The sequence below is a fragment of the Martes martes genome (genome assembly GCF_963455335.1).
Source record: "Martes martes genome assembly, chromosome: 13".
Taxonomy (NCBI): Eukaryota; Metazoa; Chordata; class Mammalia; order Carnivora; family Mustelidae; genus Martes; species Martes martes.
The window spans coordinates 46,618,936-46,642,746 of NC_137901.1; the positions used below are offsets into that span (position 1 = coordinate 46,618,936).

The 23,811-nt window shown below is 37.9% G+C and overlaps 1 protein-coding gene across 6 annotated transcripts in view; it reads left to right on the forward strand.

The window, feature by feature from the left end:
• OSBPL1A (oxysterol binding protein like 1A) overlaps positions 1–23,811 on the forward strand; it is a 226,835-nt gene that overhangs the window by 105,611 nt on the left and 97,413 nt on the right. For 5 of the 6 annotated variants that reach the window (XM_080821884.1, XM_080821889.1, XM_080821885.1 and 2 more), the window contains one exon: positions 22,915–23,077. In XM_080821884.1, the coding sequence (XP_080678010.1) occupies positions 22,915–23,077 (163 nt within the window). Of the gene's footprint in view, positions 1–21,209; positions 21,329–22,914; positions 23,078–23,811 lie in introns of those variants that run through there. The other variant, XM_080821887.1, reaches the window with a different exon arrangement.

The following is a 23,811-nucleotide window of genomic DNA, read 5'->3' on the forward strand; positions in this document are numbered from 1 at the left end:
AATATATAATTGTGTTTATAAGCTCGGTGAGAATTATAAGAATTTTTAATTCCTTTAAAAATTTGAAATTTAGGGATACCTGGGTGGCTCAGTCGGTTAAGGAGATGCCTTCTGCTTAGATCATGATCCCAGCGTCCTGGCATTGAGTCCCTCATTGGGCTCCTTGCTCGGCAGGGAGCTCGCTTCTCCCTCTGCCTCTGCCTGTGCGCTCTCTCTCTCTGACAAATAAATAAAATCTTTTAAAAAAAATTGAAATTTAGATTTTTTTTTACTTGGTCCACATTATTCTACATTATTCCCAAACTTTTAGTTTATAGTAAAGTCAGGAAATATATTGCAAGTTAATCTTGGAAGCAGGAAGGATGTAAGTTAAATGTTTTTTAATGTTTTTAAATGTATTTAATAGGAAGTTTATGTAGCCTGAAGCTACATAAGGTTTTCATCTTGATAATTTGTGAAGTATTTGAACAAAAATACATAAGGTTGTAATTATTTCAGCAGTATGAAAGGGAGAAGGGAGTGTGTGTGTGTGTGTGTGTGTGTGTATGTGTCTTTGTGTGTCTTTGTATGTTATTAGCCTTGTCAGCTTGGTATGGACCCAGGATCTTTTCCTAAGTTTTTGTATCACAGTAGTACCAAGCCTGTAACCTGCCTGCAATTGTATTTGTCTTATATTTCTATTAGAGAGTGCAGTGCCTGATTTATATTCTGTCTGATGAATTTCAAATGAGGTATAGCAAATATAATTTTCTTCTCATTTTAATGTAAGAGTGGTAAGGATATAACCCTTATACATTGTTATTATAATGGTCCACCATTGATTTGATATCTGTTATTTTATATAACATTTTTTCCTTAATTCAGTAAGTATTTACAGAGTGTTTACCTTGTCAGATACCTTGCTAAACTGGTCAAGGCTAGGTGAATAGAAGAAGGGTTTTCTTAGAAGGTTTTATCAAATATCCCTAAAGAGTTTGAATATTATCTTGGGCTGTTAGAATCACTGAAAGATTTTAATCGGGAGACATTTAATCAGATTTGCTCCTCATGAGAAGGATTAGAGGAAAACCTCAAAACAGGGTGACCAGGTGCAGGAATTCAAGAGAAAGATAATCAGTGTCTGAACCAAGTTGTTGGCTACCAAAAGGAAAGGAAGATACAGAGCAGACAGACTTCAAAGATAACCTACTAGGAGCTGATAATAGTTGAATTTGAGGAATGAAGAAGATGGAGTCATAGATGACCCCCATACTTATGGCATATACATCATTGGATGGAAGGTAACTAAAGAAGCGAGTAAGGGGAGTGGCGGGAGGATGAGTTTACCTTTGGACATGATGACATCCAAGTAAGGGTGTCCTTATTCATCCAATAAAAATTTATGAATTATTAGTATTGGAAGTCACCTGAATAAGCAAGGAGCTTGAATAAAGAATATCACATAGGAGACCTATAGCTTGAAAAAGTTTGAAATCAAAGGATTGAATACTGATATTAAAAGGCAAGTGGGAGCAAAGGAAGCCAGTGGACAGCACTGAGAAGCAGCAGCCATAGAGGCAGGAAAAGTCCAGAATATTGGAGGCCACTGGGGACAGTCAGGTCAAGAAGTTGAGGTAACAACTGAAATGTGTTCATTATTGATCTTAGATGAAGGAAGTTCTAGAAGCATGACCCAGGAAGAAGCTAGATGGTAATGAGCAGCAGAGTACATTGGAAGAGAGAAAGTAGAAATAATGAAGATAGACTGATTTGGTTTTTATAGATAATCATAATCTATGAACAATTAGAGTTTTGCTCCTTTCTTTCAATTCTTACATCTCATTTATTTTTCATGTTCCTAATGTACTGGCCAGGGCCCTCAAAACAATGCTGAATAGAAGCTGAGATGGGGGAATCCATCCTTGGTTTTGAAAAAAGACACACTTCTAACGACACATTATTAAGTGTCATATTTAGTAAACACCACTTATCAGATAAATGTTCTTTTTCATTCTTATATTGTTGAGGGTTTTTTTTCAGTCATGAAAGAGTGCTGCATTTTCTGAAATTCTTTCTGCATTTTATAAGAGAATCATAGGCTTTTCTTTATTAAGGTAGCAAATTATGTATTTTTTTAATTATATGTTAAGACTTTTTCTAATGATAAGCCATCTTTCTGTACCTGGGATAAACCTAATTTGGTCATTATATATTATCCTTAACATTCTCCTCGATTTGGTTTCTTTTGGATTTTAGTATCAGTTTATGAATGAGATTGGCTGATAATTTCTTTTTTTTTGGTTCTGTCCTCATCAGGGTTTACTATCCAGGTTATGCTGGCTTTATAAAATGAATTTGGAAGTATTCTCTCTTTTGCTGTTCCCTGGAAGAGCAAATTAAAATGGTCTGTTCCTCCTTATAAAAACCATCTTCCTGAGATTTTTAAAAAACTATTAAGTAGACATATTTATGGTCATAGGACTATTTTCGTTTTCTCTTTCTTTTGGGGTCAATTATGACAAGTTACTGAGTTCCAGAAATTTATTCTTTTCATTTAAGTTACAAAATTTATTGTTATAAGGTCATCTTTTATTATTTTCTTTATTTATTTTGGATCTTAATTAAATATTTTTTCCCTAATGTTTTCCACTTTTTCCCCTAATATTTATCTGGATAGTTCTAATAAATTTCTCCTTAAAAATCAGTATCAGTAAGTCTTTGATTGTTTTTCAAAGAACTCTCTTTAGCTGTTATTTGTTGCATCTTTTTCTTTTAAATTAATTTTTATGGTTACGTCTATCACTTTTCTTTGAGTTTATTTTTTTCCCTAGTATCTATGTATTTATTATCCTCTGTCTCGTGGAAGTGGATATTTTCAAAAATAATGGTCTTTTTCAGATTTCAAGTTGTATGTTTCGTAATTCTAGTATTTTATAATTTAGGGACTATATCCCTGCCAGTTTTATCTGTTACTTGATTTTATAGACTCTAATAATGTATTTCTTAGACTTCAGCTTTCCAGACTGAAGACTGCTAACATATGTAGAGTACTTCCCTTCTAATACTTAAAACACGTGAAACTTTTGCCCAGGTTTTAACTACTTTCCATTTTTTTTTCCTCTCTTACATGACTCCTTATTTTCATTGGTTGGCATTTCTGTTTCTCTTCCCAACTTGCTTCTCACCTTCTTCGTTTTTCCCTCACCCTCACAACTTCTTTTTTGCCTCTTGACAGTCTGCATAGTGGAAGAATGATCATCATTCCCTTGCCTTCTCTCTTTTTTCAACTGTCTTTCCAGTTTTCTACCCCCATACTTGGAGGATTTTTTGGTGTTCTCTTCAGCGTATTCCATCTTGCTCTTTCCTTCTCCTCACAGCCTTGGCTCCAGCACCAAAAAAGAAAAAGCAAATAACCTGCATCTGATTTTCTTTTGATGCTCCGGGGTTCACGCTTATTTACCACATGATCTTTGTTATTCCTCACGCAGTGTATCCAAGCTGCTGCTGATGAAGTCTGGGCACTTTGGGCAAAAGCCTAGCAAGACAACACAGATGATAGAATAGGGACCTGCTCTTATTTGGAATCCTGAGGCTCAGATGCCAGTATTAGTGACCCTCTTCTTGCTGTATGACTCTGGGTAGCTTATTCCAAGTCCTCGTGTTCCTCCTCTGTAACACAGAATTATTAACATAGCCCCCTTCCCTCTACTTCAGGAGTTGCTGTGAGACTTAAATAAGGATAAATCCATGAGCTTTATAAGAGATAGTCTTCCCACACTTTATTTTCAGAAAAATATCTTGAAAGGATTTTGTGCTCAATTCAGGCGCAGAGAAGTGGAGCAAAAGTGGTTTGTGGCATGGGGTGCTAGATCAAAGAAACCCTGCTGGGAGGCAGTAGGTGTTCAGGGAATGAGAGGAACATAGAAGCTGTGCTCAGTGGTTGAGATTCGGGGAGGTGTCTGTCCTCTGGTCAACGGGAACTAGAGACATAGACATGTCGTTATACCTGGTGGCTGGATACTGTCCTTTAGAGACATCATTACCTATTTATTATTTGCTATATTCAGGATACTGCCTTTTTGAGCTTATGTGAGAAATCACCCTTCACCTACAGTAATGTTTCTACAAAGGAGATTTTGTTGTTGTTAGTTAAAAATTAAGTTTGTGAACTCTCCATAGTAAAATGTGGTACTTGGCGTAGAAATGATTTAGTTTGAATATTTTCCTCATTTACTTTTGTTGTTGAAGTTTGTGTTATGGATTAGTTGTTTAAAATCCTAGAGTCACGGACTCAATCTTAGATTTTAAAGCACCTAGTCTGCTGATCCTCAAAGATGTCACTGGGGTCTGGGGCAGGTACATAAGATGTATGCTCTACAGAAGACAGACACAAGTAAAAGCACCTCCTTATTCACTAAGGTACCTTCGTAAAACAGTTTGAAATGGTGATATAATTGGTCTGTTCACCTTTGTATTACAGATGAGGAGAGTAAGGCCTGGAGAGAGAGACAGCTACTTCCCCAAGTCTACGTAGCTAACTGAGTGGGTGGGAGCTGCACTTAGAGCTAAATCCAGTATTCTGCGTACAATCTAGTTAGGAAGAACAACCTCACTGTATCACACACAGCCTGAATTAGGAAAATTCATGCATTAGAGAAGGGAGTCTACCTTGTTTCAAAGCTGATGTGGCCATCTACTAGCTAATATCTCAATTTGACAAAAGGATACCAGCTTTAGAAATAAGCAGATGGCCAAGAATATTGCAATGTCTTCAGATTTTGCACAGAATACCTGTATTCCAGGCTCTCAGCAGGAAATGCTGTCTTTTTGTGAAAACTTTACTTGATAGAGGTCACATTTTTAGAAAATACTGAATTCATCCATTTCTCTGGATAATCTGTATTTTATCCTAAAATTAGACTATCAGAATGCTACAGCCTGGGATATACTTTCTTGATTTTCTGAAAAGTAGCCCTTGCTGAGTTGTAAATTGGGATTACAACCTCAATTTCTACTGAGGAGCATTCCCCCCCCTCCAAAAAATAGCTTTAATGAAATTATTGATTATTTTGCCCTTGAATACTCTTAATCCCCTATACATAACCCTGAAAAAAAAAAAATTAGAGCTAAGGGCAAAGAGGGAGTTTGTTTTCCCTAAAGAACTGATAATTTTTTTTTCCTTGTGGACAATTAAAAGGGCATAATTGTATTTCTCTTTCTGTTTTGGCCTTGAGAGAATTCAGAGCCAGATTGGTGGCTTGTCCATGGTATCTGTGTAGGCTCCATCGCTTGGAGGTCCTATACTACTTGCCCTGTCAGTAACTGTATTTTCATAGCCTCCCAAGTTGAAAATCACTGGATTACAGCATTCTCTTGTGAATTACTTGAATGTGATTGTGCCCCAAGAGTCCATTCAAGTATGGTGATTCTATTTTAGGATTTTTCTGCAAGTAGTAAATACTAAATAAATGGTTGTTACAGTGTTAGAAACAGATTTGTACTTTATACTGTGGTTTTACTTTATGTTGAGATATATACATTTTGATATTAATTGACTTTGTAATAGATAACTTCAAGGATCTAAGTTAAAGTGTATGGCAAATGTTATAATTGGACCCCCTTTTTCCCCCCATACCGAGGCAAATCAAACTCTATGTATTTTTGACCAGTTGAAAAAAAAGGTTTTCCTTCTTATTTTTATTTGTGGTAAAATAGAGCATAAAATTTATCATTGCTGTATAAACGCATAGTTCAGAGGCATTAGGTACCTTCCCAGTATTGTGCAGCCATTGCCACCATCATCTCCAGAACTCTCTTCATCTTGTAGTTTCAGCTCTTAGTTTCATATAAACTGAAATTCTATACCCATTAAACAATAATTCCTCATTCCCATCTTCCCCCAGCCCCTGGCAGCCACGATTCATCTTCCCCCAGCCCTTGGCAGCCACGATTCAACTTGCTGTCTCCATGATTTCGACTACTTTAGGAACCTCCCGCAGATGGAATTACTCAATATCTGTCGTTTTGTGCCTGGTGTTCTTCTCACTTACCATAAAGCCTTCAGGGTGCATCCATGTTGTGTAGCAGGTGTCAGATTTCCTTTCTCTTTAATGCTGAGTGATACTCCATTTTGTGTATATACGCATTTTCCTTCACCATTCACCCATCATCGATGTCGCACTTGTGTTGATTCCGCCTTTTATCTGCTGTGAATAGTGTGGCTATCAACAGGAGTGTACAGGTACGTTTTGGTGTCTTTACTTTCAGTTCCTGTGATTAGGGGCTCAGAAGTGGAATTTCTGGATCATATGATAGTTGTCTTTTTCATTTTTTGAGGACTTGCCATACTACTTTTCATAACACCATTTTTACATTTCTACCAAAAATGCATAAGGATATTACTTGTTCTATGGCCTACCCAATACTTGTTTTCTCCTGCCATTGTTTCCATATAGTAGCCATCCCAAATGGGTGTGAAATGTGGAAAAAATTTTTTCAATAAGTAGAGTTAATCACTTTTTGATCCAAAGGTCAACCCCAGGTTTGACAGACTGTCTCTTCCTACATTGTCCCATAATTGCCCAGCAGAGCCATGATTTTCCTTTATTTTTCAAACCATTCAAAAGTTGCCCTTGTTGATGTGTGGTGGAAGGCACACACCCCTAAGTCTCCCTGGTGTCCCCTTCTTTTTTCCCTCCAGTTAGTGAAAAAGCAGCTGCACAAAACAAAGATGATTCTTGGTTTCCGTGGACTTAAGACTTGGCTTAGGTCTAAATATCCATATTCTACCTTTATTTTATCTTTCTGTACTTTAGATAGCAAATGTTTCCTTTCCATTATACTTTGAAAGATCATTGATTATTGGATCTTTTTATCTTGTCTACAGAGTCAGCATAGGAAAATGAAACTTAAGATATATTTGAATCACCACAGATACAAAATATGAAACAAGGAAATTGATATGCTTAAGAAAAGTCAAGCCTACCTTCGCTTGTCCATAGGAACTAATAAAGTAAAATATCAAAACCAGAAAATGATTAACCTGAGCATTTGAATTGAACAGGGAATTTAACATATTCTATAGGGAAATTATTTGATAGTTAGCTGTATTTAGGAGGACAAAATTTCTACAAACCTTGAAGTCAAGGGAAAATTTTAAAATAAGATAAAAAATTGGGGAAAATGTAACCACAAAAGGATCTTAGAGAGTCATCAAATTTTCCTCCATTTGTAAGAATCCTCTCTTCAGCTTCCTACCTAGCTAGACAGTCATTTTACATGCTCGTGAACACTGTCATCAATGGATAGACAGGCAGTGTACTCCAGTCCTTACGAGCTTGATGCCTGAGTCACACAGACCTGGGTTTGAATGCCAGCTCTGTCACTTAATAGTTATGTGATCCTAGGCCAATCATATAATCTCAATAAGCTTGTGTTTCATCATTGTTAATAACACCTACCTCACAGGATTGTGGGAGGATTATTTGAGATACTATGCCAAGTATTTATCATGATTTTGACATATAGTAAACACATCTAGATGTTAGCTCCTGCTCTTCCTGCTGATGATATTATTATTATACATGAGTTTTCTCTTAGGATCACCCATTCCACTATAGGAAAGCTAAGGATACTAGAAGGTTAAACCTTCCATTAAGGTGTAGCTTTTTCTGTTTTTCTTTTACTTCATGTCTACTCTGCAACACCACAAAAACATGTGTTCTGTCTCCTGTGACAATACCTCCGTTATTTGGAACAAGCGGTAAATTCTTTTCTCCCAGGCCAAACATCTCCAAGTTCCTTCAACTGTCAGCCTTTCCAGATCCTTCCTTTTCTTACTCTTCAGCAGTCTCTCTGTTTCTAAAACTGTGTCACCCAGAAACAAAGCTGATATTCCATGTGAAGTTTGGGTGCGGAGCATGGCGTGCATTTCTCAGTTGGCTTTCTATCCTGCTGGAAGGAAAGAGTCTCGCCCCATGGGAAGGGCCCTGCTGCCCTACCTCTCAGCCTCTCTAGTGCTTAATACCCTCCCTGCACCCGCCTGCTTTGTTCTGCGGACCGTTGGGGGGCGGGGGGGCCCTCCTGTCCCACAGACTTGGGAGCCTCTTCCTGCTCAGAATGTTCCCTTTTCATCTTCCTGGAACACATTTCTCCCAGGTTCTTGCCTGGTTCTCTCCCTTACTTTTGTCAGCCTTTAACTCAGTTGGCACCTGATCACTGAGTTCTCTGGTCCTCCTGTCTCCAGGACTTTCTTTCCTCTTCCCAGCTTCATTTTTGCTTTCAGGGTTTTCCGTCATCTAACACACTAAACATTTCCCCCCCAGTAGACCGTCAGTTCTCTGAGTGCAGGTATTTTTGTCTGTTCTGTTCATTGCCGATCCTCTGCAGCCTGTAATGCCTGGCATGGTGTAGGTGTTTGGCGAGTATTTGTGCCTTGAAAAACACGACTCTTCTTTGCTTAGAAGTTGTACCATACTGGGCTTGGAAAGGACACTTGGGCACCAGTTCACAGTCATGGGTCAATTTTTTAAGATTTTGAAAAGAAGGAAATTTTTTTTTACGATGTTATTGTTAGAGCGAAAGCACCAGCCAGGGGAGGAACAGAGGGAGAGGGAGAAGCAGACTTCTTGCTGAGCGCAGAGCCTGATGAGATGCAACCCTGAGATCATGACCTGAGCTGAAGGCAGACACTTAACAGACAGAGTCACCCAGGCACCCCTGGAACAGAAAAAAATTTTAAGTGCTTCACTTGATGGGAAAATAAGCCACATTCATTGTTTTAGGACTTTAGAATTTTCAAATCGTTTTGTTTGCTTCATCAACGTTTTACATATTGATGTGATTTCATCTTATGTGCTCATAAGATTTTTATGTTCTATAAAAACCAGTGTAGGTTTTTTAAATAAGAATATCTGTTCTTTAAATCTTAACAGAGCTTCCCGGGTAGAGAGCTTAAGATAAATTATCTTTCCAACTTAGAATGGCCAGACTCCCAAGCCAGGTGCTTGGTTTCTTCCATGCGCCCTACAAAGATTGTTTTCTCTTTGTGCCAGGACTTGAAAACTTGGAAAGCTTGGAGATATTTAAAATGTTGTCTTCAGATGGAGTTACAACCCACTGAATTGTGATTCTGTTTTATGTTTTTGTCCTGGGTTGAGAACTATGAAAAGACTTTGTAAAACAATAAAACATCAAAATTCTGTAAAAACAAAGTTATGATCTTTCTGGACTTAACAGTGTTCCACATGTACAGAAAGGTATTTCCAGAGACCGAGCTGAAGGCATTAGAAAAAAGAGTTGGACATCAAGTTTTAGCTGTATAGTGGAATGGTTAGCAGCAGCAGAGAGAGAGCTGCTTGTACTCACAACGATGTGAGGGATTCTGAAAAACATTGTGCTTAGTGAAAGAAGCCAGACACAAAAGATTGTATTGTACATGATTCCATTTATTTGAAATCAAGAATAGACCAACCTAAAGCATGGTTCTAGGAATCAGAGCAGTGGTTGCTGACACTGGGGGTGGGGAGAATAGGAGAGTGACTGTAATGGAGCACAGGAGAATTGGGGGTAGGAAGACTAGAAATATTCTGTATCTTTGTAATGGTGCTAGTTACATGGGGTATATGTGAAAATTCATGAACTATACATTTAAAATGGATTTTACTGTATATAAATTTTTTAACTGTATATAAATTTTAAAAACTCACTTAAAATAGACTTGGTAGGTGTTACATCTATATATAACTTTTTGTAGTTATTTTCATCAACAGAACTCTCAACTACAGAGGACTTGAATAACTTTTGAAAATAAGCTTTGTTTAGATTATGATTAAACTTCTGTGCTTTTAAAAATGATTGTTTATACCTCTTGTGGCCTGTCTCGAAAAAAGAAATTTATTTCAAGGATACATAAAATATATAAATCTGTGGTGAGTGATTATATAAGAGTAAGCTATTTTTAGGTAGAAGCTTTGCAACCATAATGAGACAGGAGTGTGCTTAACAGAATCTCAGTTGGGATTTTCATACTAGATGCCTCAGAAGGCTATGTATTCTGCACTGTTGGAAAGTACCTTTCAAACCTTTTCTGTTTGAGGGAATGCCAGTTTTTGCAAATTTGATGCAACCATCAATTCTTGAGTAGACCTATTTAAAGATATTTTTCTAATTATGAAGTTATGAGAAATATATGGAAGATACACAGGAGTATACAGAAAGCTATTTTCTGTTAAATATGGAGAGACATATAAAAACCAGAGCCCAGCAAACCACTGGTGGGATTTTGGTATATCTTAGTTTATGCATATTTGCAAACACACAAATACAGGATACATTACTGTTTTCTATCCTACATTATTTTCAGTGGTATCAGAGTGAATATTTTTCTTTTTCAGACATACTCTTTGAAAACATGTCTGCATAAGAAGTGAATTATTTTAATCCCATTATCAGTATAGGAGTGGTCTTTTTACTATGCCCTTACTCTTACCCAATATTATTGTTTTTACAGTTTTATTGAGGTATAACTGATGTACAGTAAACAACATATTTAAAGTGTAACTTAGTTTTGATGTATGTTTCAGTAGTGAAACCATCAACCCAATCAAGATAAAGACTACTTCTGTTACTTCCTGAAGTTTGTTCTTGCCTTTTGTAATAGCTCCCACTTTGCCACCTCCCCAACTACACAGGCACTATTGATCAACTTTCTGTCACTGGGGTTCAATAAGCATTTTCTGGAATTTTACGTAAATGGAATCATTGGAGGTGTAGGAGGTTTGGCTTCTTTAATTCAGCATAATTATTCTGAGATTCATCCATGTTGTTGCATGTACTGATAGTTTGTTCCTTTTCATTGCTGAGTAGTTGTCCATTTCATGGTGTACCACAACTTTTCCCCCTGTTGGCAGACATATGGTTTTGTTTCTAGATTTTGGCTCTTGCAGATAAAGCTATTAGTATTTGTGTACAAGTCTCTTACGGACATAATATTTCATTTCATTTAGGTAAATGCGTAGGAATAAGTAGAATGGCCAGGTCATACGGGGAATGAATGTTTGTGGGGCTTTTTATTTATTTATTTATTTGTTTTGATTTTTTAAAAACTTGAAGTAGGATTCATAAAACATAAAAATAACTATTTTGAGGGTGTAATACAGTGGCATTTAGTAAGTCACAGTGTTGTGCAACCGTTACCTCTGTCTCCTTGCAAAACAGTTTTCATCACTTCAGAAGGGAACCTTGTACCCTAGAAGCCATCACTCTCCATCCCCTAAAATGACTAATCTCTACTTTGTCCCTATGGAGTTCCTGTTTGGAACATTTTACATAAATGAATCATATGATACATGAACTTTTGATGTCTGGCTTTTCACTTACATATTGTTTTCAGTCTTCATGCACATAGTAGCATGTATCAGTACTTTGTTCCTTTTTATAGCTGAAGAGTTTTCCATTGTACGTATATAACACATTTTATTTATTCATTTGTTTATGGACATTTGGGTTGTTTCTAGCTTTTGGCGGTTGGGAATAGTGCTGCTTTCAACATTTTTTACAGGTATTTGTTTGAACACGTGTCAGTTCTTTTGGGAATATGCATAGGAACAAATTTCCTGGGTTAGGTGGTAGGTCTAGGTTTAGCTTTCTGAGGAAGCACCAAACTGTTTCCCTCAGCATGTGCACCGTTTTGTGTCCCCACCAGCAGTGTACAAGGCTTCATTTTCTCTATAACCTTGTCAACACTTGTTATTTTCCTCTTTAAATTTTTTAAAAGATTTATTTATTTTAAAGAGAGAGCATGAACATGAGGGGGAGAGGAAAACTCAAGCAGAGTCCATGCTGAGTGCATGATATGGGGCTGGATCTCATAAAAATGAGATCACGACCTGAGCTGAAACTAAGAGTCAGATGCTCAACTAACTGTGCCACCTAGGTGCCCCTGTTATTTTCCTTTAAAAAAACAAGTCATTCTAGTGGGTGTAAAGTGATATGTTAATATTGTAATGATTTGTATTCCCTAATGACTGAAGGTGTTGAACATCTTTTCATATACTTGTTGGCCATTTGTATGTTTAGAGAAATGTCTGTTCAAGTTGTTTGCACATTTTAAAATCATGTTGTCATTCTGTTGCTGAGTTATAGGAGTTCCCTTATACAGTCTCAATACAAATCCTTTATTGGATATGTGGTTTACAAATATTTACAAGTATTTTCTCCCAGACTCCCAGTCTCTTGCTTGCCTTTCTCTTAACATTATCTTTTGAAAAGCAAAAGTTTTGATATTAATGATGTCCAAGTTCCATATATATATGTATGTGTGTGTGTGTATAGCTTTTTGCTACCTATTTAAGAAATCTTTGCCAAGCTCATGGTTGCTAAGACTTTCTCCTATGTTTTCTTAAAGAAGTGTTCTAATTTTAGCTTTACATTTGGGTCTGTAATCCATTAAGAGTTAGATTTTTTGTTTTTGTTCTCTTTTTGACATATTGAGAGAAACTAGAGTCCAAAATAAACAGATATCCTTATTTGTATCAGAAGACTCAATATTGTTAAGAAGTCTGGTCTCCCCAAATTGATTTATACAATCAAAGTAATCCCAGAAAGAATTCCAGCAGGGTTTTTGTTTTATTTATTTATTTTTTGGGGGTAGAAATTGACAAACTGATTCTAAAATTTATATGGAAATGCAAAGGACCTGTAGTAGCCAAACCAATTTTGAAAGAGAACAGAGTTACAGGATTTAGACTACCTGATTTCAACACTTTCTATAAAGTTATGGAATTGAGAAATTGAGAAAATACGGTGTTAATACGGTGTAAAAACATATGAATTGGTGCAACAGATTAGGGAGTCCAGAAATGACCCCACACATATCTGGTTAACTGATTTTTTTTTTTTTTATTTTGAGCGAGAGGGAGCAAGCAGGGAAGGGCAGAGAGAGAGAGAGTCTCAAGTAGACTCCTCGCTGAGCGTGGTGTGACATAGGACTCACAGGACCCTGAGATCTCAACCTGAGCTGAGGTCAAGAGTCAGATGCTTCACTGACTGAGTCACCCAGGCGCCCTGCATCCTTAGTTTTATCTTGAATCTGAAGTTCCTTTGCAGTGGCCTTTATGATAATGGTATATTTTCGAGGTTAATATAGTCCATAAACCTTCATAACCAAGCTCTCATAACCTGCAGTATTAACACAATATCCTGAAGGTACTGTACCTCCTGTACTTTACCCTTGGCCATGTGGAACATGGACCATGTGAAGACACAGTCATCAGTCTCTATATATTCTGTGTAGGTATATCATATCTGTATATATAATTTCTTTTTTTTTTGACAAATATAGAAGACTTTCTAATATTTCATGGGTGCACACATTCCATTTGGAGACTAACCAAAGGCAATAAAGAGCCACTGAAAAGCTTTGAGAAGTAATGCTAGATTTGCATTTTTAACATGTGAGCAGGATAGGAATGTGAAGTGTCTTTGTCACACTATAATCTCAGACTATAATCTCTCTATGGTTTAACCAACTTACGTACTTTGTATCCCTCGCACTTAATTTGAAAGAGTAGTAGGTGTTTAGTGAAAAAAAAATTTTTTTAGGATTTTTATTAGGATTTTTAGGATTTTATTTGACAGAGCACAAGCAGGGGGAGTGGCAGGCAGAAGGAGAGGGAGAAGTAGGCTTCCCACAGACCAGGGAGTCCCACGTGGGGCTCCATCCCAGGACCCTGGGATCATGACCCAAGCCGAAGGCTGTCGCTTAACCAACTGAGCCATGCAGGTGCCCCCCAATTTTTTTTTTAACTACATGGAAATTCTCCTAAGTCAGTTAGTTCTTATCCAAGGTTCACATCAGAATGATCTGTTAGTGCTTTGGAAAAAGAAACATATATATTACTGTTAGGATTAGTGTTCAAGAAATAGGAAACTCCAAATCACCTAATAATTAGCTTAAGTAAGTTAGAGACTCTTTTTTCTCCTTAAAGTAGATGGGACGTAGGAAGTCTAGGCCTGTCTAGGTCTGACATAGCAGTTTCAGATGTTAGGGGCTATTCCATATATCAAATTATGGTCAGTAAGAAGGAGCAGAGAGAAAAATTGGAGTGTGCCCTTCCCTTTAAGGAAATATGGTGAGTTCCTCACAATGCTTCCATTCTTCGTGGGCGGGACTTAGTCATATGGCCTGAGCTGCCAGAGAAACTGAGAAATAATCTTTGAGCTGGAGGGCAATAATGTAGCCACGTAACAAATTAGGATTCTCCCAGATGGTAGGAGAAATTAGCAACTTCTGTAACAGTACACAAGCCTCCTTCATTCTTGAGAGGCTTGATTCAGTAGGTCTAGGCTAAGACTGGGCCTTCTTAAAAAAAAAAAAAAAAAAAAAAGGAAACAGATCCTACAGCTGATCTAGATATACTCTTCATGATGGAGAACCTTGGCTCCAAGCCAGGTTTTGAAAAGGGCAGATCTACTCATTCTTGTAATGAGAAATCTTTCTGCTGGAGGGTATGGATTCAGCCAGGTTTCTAATCTGCTTTTTATGAATTTGCTGTTTGATAATGGTGTAATCACTGACGGGGGTCCAGGTGATGGTTTTAACAAATATTTTGCTGTAATCCAGGTCAGTCTGCTTTGCATACCCCGCCCCCATTTTCCTGGTCCACCAAACCTGTAACCATTACCTTCCTGGACAACAGCCGCCCCCTGCCCCCCGCTCCCCGCCCCATTTCGCCGAAGTGAAACCTTCTGCTTCTAGACTTATATTTCCATCAGCAGTGTTCTTGCCACAGCATGGATTGGAGAGCTTATGGGATTTGAAGTTAAAAGATCTTGGTTTCAGTTCTTATTCCTCTGCTAACCTATGACAAGGAGCTTAAACTTGATGATCTTCCGTTTATATATACACACACCTCCCTGCCCCATATATTCCTCATAGGGTTGTTAGGATTTAATGAACTAATGGTATGTAAAAGTGCCTTTTAAACTGTAAAATGCTATGCATATACTTTATCAGTAGTAGATATAAAATCAGCCCTGTGTACAGAGAATCATAGTTTATACAAATGCTGATGAAATTTTCCTTTTTTTCTTTCCTAAATAAACTCATACTGAAGTTAAAATAATGAGATTTTTAGGATATTTCTGCTTAGGGTCCTGCACTTAAATTATTTCTTGGTAAACCTTAAAATATAAATACTAGTTGAAGAGATCATATCCAAAAAATTATTTGTTAAAATAAGTCTTTTTAGCCACATATTTATCATTTCTGGTGTTCTTCATTCCTTTGTATAGATGAATATTTCCATCTGGTATCATTTTTCTTCTGTTTGAAAGGCTTAATTTTTTTTTCTCACAGTGTAGGCCTGCAGGTGATGGCTTCTTTCAGATTTTGAATGTCTGCACACATCTTTATCTTCAGTCAAAAAAATTATTTTGCATTGCTTCAGGGTCCCTTTACCTCTCTGGTTACTATGTAACTTAATGTTTATTTAAAAATAATTTCAGTGCTTATTTTTTAAGCTTGTTCCAGGAACCATTCTGAATAGTAGGGAATTCAATTATCAACGGATACTTGATGGAGTTAAAAAGACATGATTTAAAAAATTTCAGAATCTTTATTATAGGCTGATTTAGAATTTTTCCATTTTTATACAGCCAACACCAATTTATTACATTACATTGAAAGTTGTTTAAAGTGTGTTTAGTATATACCATTACATGTGTCAGTTTAGCATTCTTTTGTATACATGATGCATGAAAACTTTTTGAAACTTTTAATACATTTTATTATGAAGTAGAATAATATATACAGGAAATTATGTATTGAAATCTGCACAGTGCTTTTAGGAATATAATCCTTTAACTGCTACTTCTGGAGTATAAAATAAACATACTTGTGGAAACTTTAATTTAGTGTAAATGTACCTTATATAAGTGTTATAATCCTAGTCAAATGATTCAGTTTTGGAATTGGAAAATTTTTATGAGCTGTTACCTATACCAAATTATTTTAAATGCCAGAACCACTGAGCAAGGCAGAGGAATAAATATGTATTGAATCTACTGTTGATCGTACACTGTGGAAGTAAATAGTTCTACATTGTTCTATTGTTTGTATATATTACTAGTCTTACTGATTTTATTTCTTTGGGATATTATTTTTAAATCAGTCTGACAAAAAGAAGTATTAAATATTCCGGGTTTGTATTCTTCCAAGTATCGTTATCACTTTGCTCTTATAAATCTCCATGTATTTGCCAGATATTTCTTCAGTGCCTGTTTATTAGGCTCTGTCCTACACATAGGAGTCGCCAATTATCCCCCAAATTCCTTCTTGAATTAAATGTCTGAACATATACTTGGAAATAATTGACTTTAACAGATTATTAGCAGAAACTATTAGCAGTTTAACAAGCTCTATTGAGGTCGTTTTACCTAGAGTATGTCACTAAGTCAGCAACCAAGTACGGGCCCTCTTCTCTTTCTCAAGGCAGAACCTAAGGGCAGAGAGGCACAGAATTAATTCCCAACGGGATTTCCTTTTCTCTTGGCTTGAGCTGGGTTGAGGAAGATGGCAATGCCAGTAAGAAAGGGACATTTTTTTAGTGGTGCCAAGGGCCAGTGACCGTTGACTGTAAACGACAGGAAAATGAACAGCTGTCATGTTTTGGGGTGACCAGGTTAGTGAGAATGAGGCTTCGGAAGGCTTGGAAATGATCTCATTTTTAATCTCAAGGCAGACTCTTTTATGTTGTGTATAATGTTAAGAGAATAGAGGCTGCTTACCGCGTCACATGCTGGGATCTGTAAGTTGATGACCTCTTTGTTTCTTATTCTCTGTATTTCGCATATGCATGTTGAGGCAAAAGCAGTTAGGAGAAAACTTTATTACCCATACCTACCCATCTAAATCTGTGCACATCTACGCTGCCTTTTCTCTTGAAACTAAGGGTGAGCTTTCTGTGCCCTGACAAGGGCCAATTGTACACTTGTGGATTAGATCCCATTTTTAGCAAACTCAAGAACATCATCCTAGCAATTCTCTTCTCTCTCTACTGCATCATTAATTTAAGCCCCCTCTCTATTGAATCTTTGATGAGTACAGAAACATGCTGGTTGTCTTCTGTACGAAAGCCTTGTTGACTCTCCTGTCCCCTTCCAGCAGGTGCTCCAGTTGTCTTCTTCCCTTTTAGCAAAACTTCTTAGGAATGGGCCATACTCTCTGAGTTTCCTTCTATCATTTTTCTTGACCCACTCCACTCACGTCTTTGCCTTCAGCATCCTCTCAACACTCCACTGAAACTACTTGTGTTAAGTTCACCATTGATCTCATCACCAAATCCAGAGGTCCTTTTTTCCTAGTTCCCTTATTATTTTTATCATTGGTGTTTGACATGGTTGATCACTTATTCCTCTTTGAAATACTTCTCAGAGGCTTACAGGACACCATACACTCCTGGTATTCCTTCTGTCTCTCTTCCTCTCTTTTTTGGTTTCCTTGTGCTGGTTCTTTCACTTCTCCAATCAGAAGAAAATATAAGTCTTTGGTTTTCTTCCTGTTTACACCTCGCTTTCTCCCTCAATGATTCTTTCTACTGTTACAGCTTGTAATATATTTTGCAGATGACTCCCAGAGTTCTGTCTCCAACCTGGACCTCTTCCTTGAACACCTCATTTGATGTCTACTTAACACCTACACTTGGATGTCTGGTAGCATCTCACACTTAACATATACGAAATAAAGTTCCCGATTGTCCCTGTTCCTTCTGCAGACTTTCCCATTTTAGGTAACGAAGGCTCTGTCTTTAGTTGCTTAGCCCAGAACTGTGAAATCATCCTTAATTTTTTTTGGTTTTGTTTTTTTTTGTTTTGTTTTGTTTTTTTGTTTGTTTTTTTTTTGTTTGTTTGTTTGTTTTGTATCTCGTACATAGGCAGTCTGTCAGCAAATCATTTAGGCCTTCCTACAAAGAGTATTCAGAATCTCACTACATAGGGGCACCTTCATTGTTCTTTCACATCTCCTACCTGGGCTGTTGCAGCCTCTGAAAGGATCTTGTTGATTCTACTCTTCACCTCACCCTGGTTCCCCACAAGGTCAGCCAAAGAGATTGTATTCAAATATAAATCAGATGAGGTTACTCCTCTGTACAGACCCCTCCATCTGTTTCCCTTCACTCAGAATCAAAGCCAAAGATTTTAAGGCCATCTGCAAGCATTATACAGTCCTTCTTCCCCCACCACAACTGCCTTGCTTATCCTGCCTCCATCTCCATAGTCTCTTATCAGACAGATCTGCTTTGGTCACTGAGACATAGTTGTTTTTGAATAAGTGTCTTTTTCAAAAGGACTGAAGAAAAGGCCTTCAGGAACATAAGGAAGTCCTTTTTCTTTTTTTTTAATAATTTTTTTTTATTTTTTAATAAGCATATAATGTATTGTTAGCCCCAGGGGTACAGGTCTATGAATCGCCAGGTTTACACACTTCACAGCACTCACCATAGCACATACTCTCCCCAATGTCCATAACCCCACTACCCTCTCCCATAAGAGTCTCTTATGGTTTGTCTCCCTCCCGATCCCATTTGTTTCATTTATTCTTTTCCTACCCCCCAAGCCCCCCACGTTGCATCTCCACTTCCTCATATCAGGGAGATCATATGGTAGTTGTCTTTCTCTGATTGACTTATTTCGCTAAGCATAATACCCTCTAGTAAGGAAGTCCTTCTTCAAAAGGACTAAAGAAAAGGCCTTCAGGAACATAAGGAAATGCATTACACGGAGAGCATAGAAGGCCATGATGGGATAGTATAGAAGGGCATTAGAATCTGTGAAAACTTGGAGGTGTAATGTGTGTAAAGATGCTTTGTAAATCTTTAAAACAAAGTAAATATATACCCTGTGGTCATGAGGATATATATTATTACACTTGATCGTGCCTCAGACAGGGATCAGACCTTAATTTTCCTGGTCCTGGAGATGAGGGTGTGATTCAGCCTGGCTGTGGATTTAGAAGTAACTCTGTCATTCACACAAGGGCTCCATCCTCGTGCACCAAAACAGTTAGGTAGCCTTCTAGGAGCAGAAGAGCCTTTACCGGCTCTAAAGGATCAGACCCACCGTAACAGATGTGGCCATAGCAGGGAATCATCTAAAGCACACATCTCTCAAGAAGTTTTGAAGTCAATATAATGTTGATCCTATAACCACACAAATAATTGTCAGTGTAATTCCTTACCTGAGAGATGAAACTAGATGTTTTAATTCAAGGTCTAGAGTATTTCAGTGTTAAGCGAAAACATTCTGTGTTATTGTAGCCATGCACCCAATAATGAGTAAGGCTAATGCTATTTAGCTGATGGGAGTGTGGCCAGTTGAAAGAGTTTTACGAGACTGATCAAGACCAGAATCTCACCTAACCTGTAATTGGGTAATTGGACACAATATTCTGTGAATACTCATCACCTACTCCCCACTTAGTAGTGTGTTTTTGCCAGATGTAATTATTGTCTCCGCCCAACTTGACCTCTGTGGAACATGGGGAAATAGCAGGGTACTTTATAGAATGAGAGTAGATAAAATGTGTGTGCACTGGCTAGCACGTAACTGTTTTTAAAACTCTTGATTCTTCAGCCGACATCTACTCACTGTGTGAAGAACACTTTGGAAGTGTTCATTGTGAATTTCCACCTGCCAGCATGAAATGGAGTAAGATGTAAGATGATCGTGTTGCTGTGGTTTGAGACAATGAGTGGAAAGGCTTGTATTTGCATTAGTCTAAAGTGGTACAGACGTGGAGCATGTATATGTTTATTATTAAGAGAGTGTGATGGTTTAGTCCTTAAATTATTCCTAATAAGTTTGACATTTACATTCACTTTGTTATATGTTAATTTTAGTTATGGGAAAGTTAGAGGGCTGAGGGTATAAATTTTTTATTTGAATTTTATATTTAATTTGAAAAATGTCATCCGTATTCTAGAAATGTTCTAATGTAATTATAAACACATATGTTGGGCGTCTGCACTAATTTTTAAATGCCAGGTTATCTCCTGGTGTTGCTAAAATACTGAGATTGCAGAGGATTTGGAATTCCATTGTTCCAGGGTTACCGAGTTAGTATGTTCTTAGATGCTTCCCCAAAGCAGTGAAGACCTCTTTACTGTAGTTTCTGCAATGTATATACCTACTCTTAGGTACATCACTGTACCTGATGAAAGAAATTGCTGTTTGATGTGTAATTTTCGAGGAAGGGATCTTCAGTGCAGAAGATCCTGTTATGCTTGAAACAAGGACAAGTGCAGTCAGGTCAATGAGATAAAAACAAGGTAAGAGCTAGAATAGTGGTGAGAGCTTCTTCTCCTACTTCTGCTTCCCACCCTTTTCACTCCTCTTAAGAACAAGTGAGAACATATGTCCAAAGTAGCAGAAATGAAATGGTGCTTATTTTAGATGGATAAAGGGGTAAATGGGATTTTGAATAAGATTTTGTTGAGGGAACATGGTATTTGGGGACCTCAGTCATTTATTTTGCCACTATTCTGAAGTCTAGATGAATGTAGGTATAAAACTAATGTATTTGTGAAGTAGAAGGGTTAATTTAGTTGATTCATATATTGAAAGGTTCAGTTTCAACAGTGCATTTGCATTTTGATATTTGAAAAGCTATAAGGATAAAGCTAAAGGGAGCCAGGTGGCAGGGTTGAAGGAGCTTGGATCCTCCTACAGTGGTATTTCTGGAATCTAGATATTTAGCAGTGCTGTAGAGATCTTTTCCATTTGAAGAAAGGATAATTTTGGACATTGTGCTCAATTTTGTAGTCCTTGTTTACAGATAAATGAGTTGTCTTACCCATGAAATGGAGGGAGAACTTTGGGTTGGTGGTGGTGGTGGTGGTTGTTGTTGTTTTAAGTTGACTCCAGCCATAATAAGAGTACTTCCTCCTCTGGAGATAAATTGTAGATTGTAGGAAGATTTACAAGTATTTTGCAATTTCTTCAAAACTGTAATTGTAGAAGTATTTAACTTTTTTCCAGTTTTGCATGCCCTTGTTGATTTACTGTTTATTGCTATTCTTATTTCATGATCACAGCTCTAATAATAATCTCATTGCTGTAATGATAAACACAAAGGTGCCTGAGGACTAGAACTATTCCCAAGATAATAAAGGTTTTACTCTGTTTCTTCTGTGAATATAGCATTTCATTAAAGCTGTATTTTTAAGTTCTGTCCAGGGCTCTCCGTGTTGAACCTGATGTGTGGCTCTCAGCAACTCAGGGCCACAAAGGACTCTGGAGTCAGAACCACAGGGAGGAGAAGGTGCCAGGGAGCGTCAGGAGGTCTGAAAGGGTGAGATTCAGCAGAGAGACTAATTCAGAGGGAGGCTGAGTTCTGTGGCTCCCAGGACCCATCAGAGCTTCCACCTGGGGGAGGTTGTGGAGTCACCCTGCCCAGTGCTTTTCAGACTTTTGGAATAGTCCCCACTTTGGATGAAGGGGAGGGAAAGCTGTAGTGCTCCTGGTTGTCCCAGTGTCAGCCAGCACAGCTTTCTGAAACATCTGCTTCCTGGGTTAGGGTTATTTTTGAGATAGGTTCTGCTTTGCTAAAGTAAAAAAACAAAAAAAAACAAAACATACATATATATATATATATATATTATATATATATATTATATATATATGGTTGAAATATATATATGGTATATGTATATGGTTATATATATATGGTTATATATATATATATATGGTTATATATATATGGTTGAAAAAAAACAACCCCCCCCCCAAAAAAAATATATATATATGGTTGAAGACTACTGATAGAGAATTCCACTATTGTCTAATAATCTAATTTTTAGATGAGACAGCTAAGGAACATGAGACTTCTGAGATTGCACCGTGGGTAACGGTAGATCTCTTTTCTGGAAGTTGAGGGAGATTACAGAATAGTTTTGCTTCCTAGAGTCCTGATATCAAGACAGGTCAAACTGTCCACAGCAAATCTAGCACCTGCTGTTTTGTAGGAGGGTCAGCTTGCTTAAATTTCGGGAGGTGTTCGTTAACTGCGAAGTTTGGAATGCTCTTGAATTAGGTAGGAGGAATTGATCATTTCATTAAAAGATGAAAAATGAAACCAGTCTTTGCCTTAGTTATAATCTCTTTTTGTTGTTGTTATTAGTATGCTAAATTCATGGTAAAATATGGAACCGTAACCAAAATATGGAATTGAAAAATTAAGTCCAATTGTCAATTGCTTGGCCACTCGTTTCCTTTCATATATCAGCTATTTTGAAAGTAAGCTGGAGGATTATATCTTATGCTTTATTTATTATTGTTATTATTATTATTATTATATTTAGAGAGAGTGCAAGTGGGATGGGTAGGCAGAGGGGGAGAGAGAATCTCGAGCAGACTCCCCACTGAGTGCGAGCCCAACTCGGGGCTTGATCCCACCACCCTGAGATCGTAACCTGAGCCAAAATCAAGAGTCCAGTGCTTAACCCGACTGAGCCACCCAGGTGGCCCAATCATAACGTACATGTTTTAATACTCAGAATTGTTTTAATTATTTTGTTCGAAAGCTGGCTTAATTTCATGATTAATGATGAGAGAGGGAGTCTCTATTTTTAAAAAGTTTTATCTGCTTTCTGAATCAGCCTCTGTTCTTACACTAGAATCTTGGTCCTTTGAGCCAAATTTGCTAGTCCTAATCTGTTTTCATTAGCTAGAGCTGTTGTAAGAAAAGGCCCCACGGGAAGAATAGAATTGGCTTAGTAAGTGTGCTCATTCATCCATGTGTGTATATAACACGGCTATTTTCATTTCTGATGTTGCGGTTGAACTGGATAAAAAGCAAATAAATTTTACATCTTTCATGTGTAAGACTGTGGCTCCTGCCACTCTGAAGTCTTTTCATGTTTCTCTCTTCTCTTCTAGGTGAGGAATTTTAAATTGGAACAGGAGCAAGAAAAAAACAAAATTCTGTCAGAAGCACTGGAGACTCTGGCCACCGAGCATCATGAATTAGAGCGGTCTCTGGTTGAAGGCTCCCCACCTCGCAGCATCCTCAGTGAGGACGAGTTCTATGATGCGCTGTCAGGTAACTCTAGCATCCCACCACCCGTGGTGCTGGTGAACTGAAGCCCACCACCTAAATGTCTGCTGAGGGTCGATGTCACCTGCAGCGTCCTGGACCGGGCAGCTGAGACGCAGCACTGCCGCTCCCCAAATGGTCTGCCTTTCGTGTGGTGTTATTGAGGCAGGAGCCTGAAAGTCGAGAACGAGTCTGTCGACACTGGCGGCGTATGCTAAGCTGGAGAGGGGGTGCTGCTAAAACTCACGGATTTGATTTCTTTTTCCTTTATTCAGGGACCATTAAATACCTCCTAGTTCCAGGTGCTGTTACGTGTCTCAGGCTAGAGCAGGGGACAGTTTCAGTCATAGAGAGTACTCTGTATCCTCAGAGGGTTCAGATGAGGGATGTCGTTAGTGTACAGCATGCTGAGTGCCGGAGTAGCGGTGACCCCTTGGTGGGCTGGAGCAGAGAGAAGTGCTTAATTCTGCCTCAGAAATACATGCCAAAAACCTGACAAACTGACGTGCATGGACTCCGTTGTCTAAATTGGAATCCTGCCTCTGACATTAGCCGGCCGTGTGACCTTGGACAAGTTCTGTGACCTCTCAGGTTCTGTGTTGACACGTATTTAAAATGGGGATAAGTATATCCATTTCCACAGGCTGAGTCAGGATTAAATGAGTTCTTGTGTTTAAACTGTGTTTAGGACGGGGCCTGATGCGTACTAGGTACTCCGAAAATAGATGTATGTGGGGAGC